Source organism: Penaeus chinensis, chromosome 29 (assembly GCF_019202785.1).
Source record: "Penaeus chinensis breed Huanghai No. 1 chromosome 29, ASM1920278v2, whole genome shotgun sequence".
In the NCBI taxonomy this organism is placed as follows: Eukaryota; Metazoa; Arthropoda; class Malacostraca; order Decapoda; family Penaeidae; genus Penaeus; species Penaeus chinensis.
Genome location: NC_061847.1, coordinates 31,757,914 through 31,767,882, shown reverse-complemented (window position 1 = coordinate 31,767,882; position 9,969 = coordinate 31,757,914). Strand labels below are relative to the sequence as shown.

At 43.2% G+C, this 9,969-nt stretch overlaps 1 protein-coding gene across 1 annotated transcript; it reads right to left on the bottom strand.

Moving 5' to 3' along the window:
* Positions 1-428: 428 nt before the first annotated feature.
* Positions 429-5,185, bottom strand: LOC125040471 (troponin C-like). Its single transcript, XM_047635024.1, has 6 exons — positions 5,098-5,185; positions 4,091-4,150; positions 2,803-2,946; positions 1,717-1,836; positions 1,366-1,497; positions 429-1,210 (listed from the first exon to the last, which is right to left on the bottom strand). Exons 1-6 carry the CDS (start codon positions 5,183-5,185, stop codon positions 1,185-1,187), a joined length of 570 nt encoding a protein of 189 aa, XP_047490980.1. The 3' UTR covers positions 429-1,184.
* Between the last annotated feature and the right edge of the window lie 4,784 nt (positions 5,186-9,969).

Below are 9,969 nucleotides of genomic sequence, written 5' to 3'. Positions count from 1 at the left end.
AACTGGTCGTTTTGTATCCCATTAACGAAAGGTAATTTGAATCTGATGATGTTTTTTTTTTTCCAGTGATTTTTTCTAATATACATATATACTTTTTTATAAAGAAAATCATAAATATGAGAGTAACGATTCGAATCCGAAAATGCATCCGAGGTTGAAAATTCAAAATAACGGATTTACCGGTAATTTGGTTAACGATGTGATATATGTTGTGATGTTATTTTCATGTAAAATATGTGTATGGTTATTCTTTTTTTTCTTTCGTTTCTTTTCTCTTTCCCTCTTTTTCTTCATCTTTTCTTCCATTTTATTTCTCTCTTTTTCTTCTCTTCTCCCTTTTTATTTATTTCTTCTTCGTCTTTGTCTCCTTATTCTTCCTATTTTCCCTTTTTTCTTTCTTCTAACTGAGGATTAAGGAAACCACAACAAACGGTACATGTAGTGTATTTGATATTTACACAAATACAACAAATACATGGCTGTATTCTCACGGGTTGAACGAAAGTCATACATCACCCCATGCTGACCTGACCTGACCTGGCTACTGACCTTCGTAGCACTAGCACTGTGCACTCAGGCTTGACCAAAAACAAACAGGTTGACGTAACAATTTATCAAATATTTAATAGGAATGCCGATGTGAACTATCTCAAGAGGCAGAGACGTAAATAAAGGAGGTGTAAGAGAGAGAGAGAGAGAGAGAGAGAGAGAGAGAGAGAGAGAGAGAGAGAGAGAGAGAGAGAGAGAGAGAGAGAGAGAGAGAGAGATGAAATAAATAAAAAGAGTTTTAGAAGTCGTCAGAAAAAAAAAAAAAATCCCAAAGATAAAGAGAGAGAAAGATAAACAAAAACTCAAATTAACAGAAAGACCAGGATTTCAACGGAACAAAAGGGGGTAGAGAGAAAGACCAAGAAAGGGAGAGAGACGGCCCAGGAAGACACCGTAATGCAAAGTGAATTCAGAAAGAGAGTGAAATCCAGAGTGAATTCAGATAAAGAGCATAATACAGAGTGAATTCAGGAAGACAGCGTAATACAGAGTGAATTCAGACAGAGAATGAAGTCCAAAGAGCGAAAGAGAGAATGAAGTGAAACGATTTCGTCTGCTGAGTGTGACTAACAACCATTCCCAGACAGACTCTTGAATGGCGAGTGAGTGGCGACTCAGGGGGACCCATGAAGGAATTAACCGTTCATCATATCCATGAACTCTGGAGGAAGAGAAAAACGAAAAAATATATTAACAAAGATTAAAAATTGGGGAGTAAAGCGATTTGTCGACTATGAACAGTCGGGGGTGCCAGTTATAAACATTTATAAAACAAAAACAGGTCAAAGGTCACAGTCAGAGGTCAAGGGTCCTCACCGTCGAAGTCGAGGGTGCCGGATCCGTCCTCGTCGACCTCCTCAATGATGTTCTCGAGGTCAGCGGGGGTCAGCCTGGGGTCAAGCTCGGCCAAGATCTCCTTCAGGACGTCGGTGGTGATGAAGCCGTTTCCTGAAGGAGATTGAGGAAGGAATTAACGAGGAGGATCTTTGCCTTTTGACTGTTTTTCTTATATTGATAATAAAATTGAAAATGAAAATGAAAATAATAATAAATAGTAACAATAAAGATAAAATAAAATATAAAAGGATATATACATATAACAATATATATATATGTTTATATAAGATAAGGTATACGATATATAACAATAATGATAACAAAACTTGCCTTCCTTATCGTAGATACGGAAGGCTTCCCTGAGCTCGGCCTTGAGCGCCTCCTCGTCCTCCTCGATGAGGAACTTGGCCGACAGCTCGACGAACTCCTCGAATTCCAGAAGACCGGAACCTGTAGGAGGCGAAGACGGAGGTGAGGCGCCGGGAAAGGACACGGGCTGGGGGTGGTGGGTGGGCGGAGGGGTCGATAGGGGGGTGGATAGATGGAGGGACGGAGGGAGGGATAATCTGTGAGCGAGGACGGACTCGGGGGAAAGGACGGGCTTTGGGGAATCGATAGATGGTTAGACAGATATATATATATGTGTGTGGGTGTATACACACACATACAAACACAAACGCATAAACACACACGCACATACGAACACACACACATTTTATATATATATATATATATATATATATATATATATATATATATATATGTCGTGTGTGTGTGTATATATATAAGTATATATATATATATATATATATATATATATATATATATAAGTTTATATATAAACATATATATATACATATATATATATGTATAAATATGTGTGTGTGTAAATACATGATTAAAATTTGCATCGTAGGTGAGGAATCGAAGCAATAATGCATCGTAAAACATCTATCTATAATCCTTTTTGTGCAAAGCCGTGGGTGCATGTACAACTGGGGATCATAATGGCGTTTAAAAGGGTCTGAGAGAAAACAAGAGTTTGCTTTTATCATCAATTAATTGTGTATTAATTGCTTATTCTAATTATACCAATGTAGTATATACCCATATACTATACTGACAATTTTTTAAAAACTTTTGTGAAATGCAAAAATGCTGTTTAAACTATAAGTAACTATATCTAAATCAACACTTTACAAAAAAATAATAATAATAATTCGAATGTATAAACTGATCCTCCTTAAGGGTTCCAACACCCCAACGAAATATTATTCCGAATATATGAGCCTATAGAGAAATGAATGTAGAGTTAAGTTTAAACAGCTCACACAAACGAATCATAAGTAAGCGATCCAACCCCACAAGCGAAGTCGAAAGGCGATTCGACCCGCTAGGTGGAGAGTCGAAACCCACCGTCCTCGTCAGTCTCGGCGATGGCCTCCTGCAGGTTCTTCTCCGAGATCTTGACGCCCATCATCCTCATGATGGTGGTGATGGTCTCGGACGTGATGGAGCCGGTTTTCTCCGTGTCGAAGGAGTCAAACGCCTTCCGGAGGGCTGTGAGGGAGGGAGGAAGGAGAGAGATATGAATAGCGCGTCATACGAGACGAAGGAGGGGGGGGGGGGGAGGGGAGTAAGGGGCGAATTTAGAAACGGGGGTGAATCCGGTGAATCCGGATCCATGCGCTTTCTCCTTCCGCGAACCTAAACATTCCTTCCCCAGAAGGGTATTTTTAGCTATAACCTACACCACCGAATCTCTACTCTCAAATACTCTAACCAGAAAATGTCTTAAAATAAAAAGTTGGGGGAGGGTATCTAAAAATACCATACATAAATTCTACATAAAGTACGCTACATTTAGAATAAAACTACCCTCAAAATAAAATCACACCCTGGGCTAATAAGGGAGGGCAAGGCGGTGGCTACAGAGCAGGGCAAACCGTAGGGTTGTATTTCTTTGCGTCCCAAGAAACAATAGAGGGAAGGGCCTGGGGTGTCCATGCGCTCATACATTTCTGTTGTGGAGAGGAAGAAACATGAGAAGTACCAAAAGGGGGAATAACGGAGAGAGAGAGAGAGAGAGAGAGAGAGAGAGAGAGAGAGAGAGAGAGAGAGAGAGAGAGAGAGAGAGAGAGAGAGAGAGAGAGAGAAAGAGAGAGAGAGAGAGAGAGAGAGAGAGAGATGAAATGGAGAGGAGAAGAGAGAGAGAGAGAGTGAGAGTGAAAATGAAAATGAAAATAAGAGTAAGAGTGGGAGATAGATAGATAGATAGATAGATAGAAAGAGAGAGAGAGAGAGAGAGAGAGAGAGGGAGAGAGAGAGAGAGAGAGAGAGAGAGAGAGAGAGAGAGAGAGAGAGAGAGAGAGAGATGAAATGGAGAGGAGAAGAGAGAGAGAGAGATGGAAAGCTGAGGACAGATACAAACAGATAGATATAAATAGAGATAGAGATAGATAGATAAGCACATAAACATATATGGATAGAGAGGGAGAGGTTGACATAAAGACAGAAAAAACGGAAAGGAAAAGGCAAGTAGACCTGAGAGAAGGAAGAGGAAGAAAAAGACACACAAATAGTCCCATAAATTGGAAACTGAAAATTCAAAGGATTAAAAATAGACAGACAGACGGAATGTGAACCGAGAGGGACTACAGGGGTGTGTGGGGGGGGGGGGGGAAACTGAAATGGATTTACTTACTCTCAATCTGCTCCTCATCCAAACTGTCCTGTAAAGCAATGTTACTTAGATTTAGTAAAACTGTTATTCATATCTTTATTTTTTGTGTAACGAACACACACCCACACACGTGTGTGTGTGGGTGGGTGTGTGTGCATGTATGTGGGCATGTGTGTAAACACGCACACACACGTATGTGTGTGTATATACATACATACAACCACACACACACACAACACACATATATATGTGTGTGTGTGTGTGTGTGTGTGTATGTGTGTGTGCGTGTGTGTGCGTGTGTGTGTGTGTGTGTGTGTGTGTGTGTGTGTGTGTGTGTGTGTGTGTGTGTGTGTGTGTGTGTGTGTGTGTGTGTGTGTAGATATGTGTGTGTATATGCGTGTGTGGATATGGATGTACATGTAAGTATTTGTGCTTTGTATAACTGTATATATGTAAGTATGCCATTTAAAGACCTTTACTAAAAAATAACTGATACATAAATAGAGAAATAAAAAGTATACAGCATGTTATTCATGCAAGCAAAATAAAGTGAGAAAGTAACTTAAAAAGATTCATTAATTGATGAGAGAAAGAAAGAAATATATTAAAGAAAACAAATATATATTTACAGAAATAATTTAATATTAGAAATTATAATGACAACTTCCTCTTGAGAAGTTCACGAAGAACAAGTAGAGCTGTTCTCTTGGCTGGAGATTTAAGACGAACATTTATTAAAGAACAAGACGTTAGGTGTGTTCTAAGTGCAGGGGAGGGGGGGGAGGGGCTGAGGTGGGGCCTGGGGGTGCCTGGGGGGGAGGTGGGAGGGGAGCGATGGGGGGGGGGGGGAGAGTGCTTCAGGTGATGCAAAATGATGCTTGGGGGGGGGGGGGGGTCTTGCATCTTTCGAGAGAATTCCGGGAGACGCAACCACTATACTGGCCTCGTTAGCTGTGTAATGCGGTCACTCTCTCTCTCTCTCTTTCTTTCTACATACATACACACACACACGTATCTGAAGCCCATACTGAGCTCCCCAAAGTACTCAGCGTTATTAACAGAAAGAGGCACGAGAACAGAATAGAGATTTTTGCAGGAAATTCTGTGCCGGGACATTTTGCTCTAAAATGAAAGTCTTGTTCGGTTGAAACAGAAAAAAAAACGCACTTTGAAACCTTGCCAAGACGATCCCCATTGTAACGGATATTAATGCACTGATAAAGAACTATTTTAATCGCATTAGTACATTAGGAAGAGAGAAAGGAACGATAACAACAGAAAAAAAAAACAAGATAACGAAATAAACCAGTGTCTACCCACGAAAAATACACACAACTCAAACGAAACTCATGATTCTCAGCCGGAACCGAAACAAGAAACAGAATAAAGAATAAACAAATAAAAAATAACAAGAAGAAAGAAAGAAAGAAAAAAAAATAACGAAAATAACCTTTATGAGAAAACGAAAGAAAAATTATAATAATGCCAGACTCGTTAGCCAAAAAAAAAAAAAAAAAGACAATTCAAACTAAGCTTGACCTTTGACCTCACCGGAACCAGAGGTCAACCGAGCCGGGTCTTGGAGTCGATGTAAAGTGAGACATTTCCCCACTTTAAGTCTCCGCTAAACGCCTCAGGCTGGTCGCTGCTTCTATGCCAGTTTCCGTTTAGGTTCGACTGAAATGGTGGTGGGGGCAAAAGGACTTGTAGAGAGTTTGGAAAGTACTCTTGATGAAATGGTAAAGAGAGATCGGCATTTAGGAGTTGCATCGTGTGTATTGTATGTGTGTTTCTATCTTGTGTATGTGTGTTCTATCCCGAGTATGTGTGACCTATCCTGTGTATGTGTGTTCTATCCTGTGTATGTGCGACCTATCCTGTGTATGTGTTTCTATCTTGTGCATGTGTTACTTATCCTTTGTATCTGTGTTCTATCCTGTGTATATGTGTTCTATCGTGTCCATTCCTATATGTGTGCTCTAACGTGCATATGTGTGTTATCTTGTGTATGCGTGTCGTCCTTCTATATGTCTGTTCTAACATGCGTATATATGTTCTATTGCTCGCGATGAACAAAAGCTAGGCTCTAACCATACCGACTATGCTGCTGATATCACCATTATGAAGACCCTGTCTCAATATAATGTTTTCCGAAATATATGTTGGTGTTGCTATACGCCCTTATGGTGAATGAGACAGAGGACCGAGGCTATGGTGTATTAGTGTGATGACTAAGGATGAGTGTTTAGGTGTAGAGTCACTGTACGTAGCACTGTAGTGAATGGAGGTTTAATTCGAAAGAGGAAAAGGTGTTAAGATTTTGATACCATAATAAAATCATTTAAATCTGCGATCTGGTATTGTAGGTAGCATATGTATTATTCTCCTTAATATAGACGTATTGTCATTGTTGCTGCCATTAGTAGTAGTATTATAATTATCGTCATTATTTTAATTTTCAACGTTACTGTTATCTCTTTATCATTATTGATATAACATCATTATCATTATAATTCTGAGCGTCATTAAATTTAGCATAGTCATCAACAACCTCATTATCATCACGATAATTATCAGCATCACCATAATCATTATTATCAAAATGATTGCTATCAGTTTATCATAATGGCCACTTTTACCATTATCATCATCAGCAGTATTCTCACCAGTAACCTAAATCTAAGCTCACCATCATAGTCATTATCATCAAATTTCCACTCAAAATATTCCATCATTGACTGATAATTAACAAACATAAAGTAAATAAGGTATTTTCAATCACTGCTAGATTTTTTTTATTACTAGTAAGGACTTCATGATCCCAAATTCTGAGATTTCCAATGACCGGCTTTTCAGAAAATTCCATAAACACTAAAAATACTCTCTTTTCTTTGAGCTTCATGAAATATCGATGTTTTTGACATATCAGCTGGCAGACAGTATGACAACGTGACAATGTCATTGTGTCTGTCACCTTATGCCACAGGTCCACCGTTTCTCTTCAACATAAATGCTGCCAGATTATTGCACATCAAACGGATTAATCAACTGTAAGCATAATTAATCACTAATACCAAGAGGAATACATGATATGATAATGTCTGATTACCGAACATTATTTACTTAATTACTTATGTGCATTCAAATTCAAATGAGATGGAAGCAGGGTTTAATACTTGACCAAGTGTGTGCGTTTCTGTGAGCCCGTGTGCGTACATGTGAACGACCAGATAACACGCTTGTGTTGCTTGTGCGCATGCGTATGTGAGAGAATATGTGCGTTCATATTCAGGATGTGTCAGCAAGAGAATTAAAAATAGGTTGAGTTGTGTGAATTGAGGAAAATGCGAGAATAAGTGGAAATGAGCAAAAGTGATAGAAAATGAGTGAGAGTTTGAAAAAAATAGTGAAAGAGAGCGAATATGAGAGAAAATAAGTGAACATGAGAGGAAATTACTGAAAGTGAGTGAAAGCGAGCGAAAACGCAAAACGCCAGAGATAAATAGAGAACGCTTACGAATAAGGAGACGGAAAAAGAGCACGAAAGAATTTCCTAAACCGAAAAAAACTAAAGTCAACTTCGATATGAGAGAAAAAGACAGGGGGGGGGGGGGGGGGGGGGGGGGGGGGGTAAGTGGGAGAGAAGATTTCGAAGCACAGAGAGAGATAGATGAGAGAGGAGAGAAGATAGATGAGGGGAGAAGAGGAGAGAGGAAGGAGAGAAGAGAGAGGGGGGATTGGGGATTCGGGGGCGGGGGGGGGATAGATGGGGGGGGGAATGGGGGGGAGAGGGTGGGGGGGGGGGGGTGGTGAAGGGAGGGGGGGAATAGGTGGGGTGCGGGTGGCGGGGGTAAGTGGAAGGGGGGGCGGGGGGGGGGTGGGTGGGGGGTTTAGGGGATTTCGGGGGATGGAGTGATGGGGGCGGGGCGGTGGGGGACTGGGGCGGTAGGTGGTTGGGAGCGAGAGAATAGTTGGGGCGAGTGAGGTGTGTAGTGGGGATTGGGAGGTGAGTGGAGAATACGGGGGTATGAGTGGGGGAGGATTAAGGGTTGGTGTCATGGTTGGGGTAGTTATATTATTATAGGGGGTTTGGGTTTAGGTGGGGGGAGGTGAATGGTTGAACAGGGGTCAAAGTAGGGGACTAGGTGGAGGGTGGTGGGGGGGGGTGGTGCAGCAGTACATGTGTGCAGCGAGTAGGGGGAAAGGGGAGGAGAGAGAGAGAGAGAGAGAGCGAGAGAGAAGAGAGAGCTCGAATGAGAGAGAGAGAGAAGCAAGAGAGAGAGAGAGAGAGAGAGAGATAGAAAGCGAGAGAGAGAGAAAGAGAGAAGATATAGAGGAAATATATAAGAGGAGAAGAGCGAGAGAGAAGAAGATAAAAAGAAGCAGGAGACGAGAAAGAGAGAGCTCTTTGTCTCTCCGCGAGCTAGCTCTCTCTCTCGCTTCTCCCTCGCACCGCGCGTCTCCTGCTCTCGCTCTCGCTCCTCGCTCACCTCTCTCTCTCGCCTCTCTTCCCCTTCTCTCTACATCGCGCGCCTCTCTCGCCGCTCGCTACGCGCTCTCGGCGCGCGCGCTATCTCGCGCGCTCTCTCTCCTCTTACTGCTTTTCCTCTCTCTCTCGCTCGCGCTCCCGCCACAATTTGTTGGGGGGGGTGTAGTTTTATTTTTGGTTTTTTGTTGGTTTTGAGCGTTTTTTTTTGTTTTTTTGGGGTTTTGTGTTTTTTGTTTGTTTGTTGTGTGGGTTTGGTTTTGATTGATTTGTGTGTTGTTGGGGTTGAGTTGTGTGGTGTGGGTGTGTTGTTGTTTGGGGGTTGTTGTTGTTGTTGGGGGTGTTTGGGGGTTGGTGGACGGTGTGGTGTGTGATTTTTTGCGTGGGGTGGGTGGGTTTTTGTGGGAGTTTGTGAGGGGGCACCACCCAACAAAAAACAAAAGGGGAAACACCAAAAAAAAAAGAGACCGTGCAGCAACAAACATCAGAACAGAAGCTAAGAGAACGAACGAGAGAACGAAAGCAAGAAAGCAAGAAAGAACAAGAGAACGAGGGAATCAGAAGATGGAGAAACGAAGCTCTCCAATCCGGCCAGCCTCCCAAAACACTAACCATGAACACTAACCCATTTCTGCGGCTGAATCCGGGGAGGGAAGTCTGAATTCACAACAGGCGGGTAGTTGTTAGCGAGGAGCTCCTGAGTCGACTGAGGAATGGCCAGGCAAACCCCGTCTCCCCCCTTCTCACTATGGATGCATGCCTTCTCCCTCACGCTGCTCCTTGCTATATTTATATTACGGGGGAGCACTCAAATTACACCCCGGCCGTCGCTCCTTTGCTCCTCCCCTCTCTGCCCCTCTGCCCAGCCCGCCCGCCCCCGGGGAGGATGGGTTCCCGACATAGTGCAATTAATTACAGTGGGGTTGTGGTGTCTCGCCCCCGGACAAGAGAGGGCCACGCCAACTGGAGAGGCGCCACTGTGGGATGCCCGGGTCGCTCGCTCGCCCAAAGGGAGATTCCTGCAGGTATCCTTGCGGGGGGTGGGGGGGTGGGGGGGGGGGGCTCTTAACTTGTGGGGAAGTTTTGTAGTGGAGAGAGCAAGTGTGAGAGAGAGATGGGGGGGAGGGAAAGAAAGGAGAATAGGAGATGAATTGGAGGGGAAGGATGGAGTGGTAAGTAGAACGATGGAAAGGATGGACTGTCATGCTCCGCCGGATGCGGTCGCTGTGCGGTGCGAGGGCGCCTCGGGGCGTGCTCCTACTCTCCGTGCCCCTGCCGTCGTTCTCATGCGTGTCTCCCGACCTGCGCGTATCGTCTCGCTCCGGTCAGCTCCCCCTCTCCGCCCTGCGTCCCGGCAGGCGCCTCTCCTGACTCGTTCCTGCTTGGCTCCGGCCCGCCTCTCGCTGTCCCTGTC

What these genes read in the sequence shown, in the direction of transcription:
- LOC125040471 (XM_047635024.1), bottom strand. Translation starts at nt 5,185, where the DNA reads ATGTCCCGGCACAGAATTTCCTGCAAAAATCTCTATTCTGTTCTCGTG. An exon ending in CCGTATCTACGATAAGGAAG is followed by an intron (nt 1,498 to 1,716) that starts GCAAGTTTTGTT and finishes AATCTCCTTCAG; the next exon opens with GAAACGGCTTCATCACCACC. An exon ending in CGGCACCCTCGACTTCGACG is followed by an intron (nt 1,211 to 1,365) that starts GTGAGGACCCTT and finishes CTCTTCCTCCAG; the next exon opens with AGTTCATGGATATGATGAAC.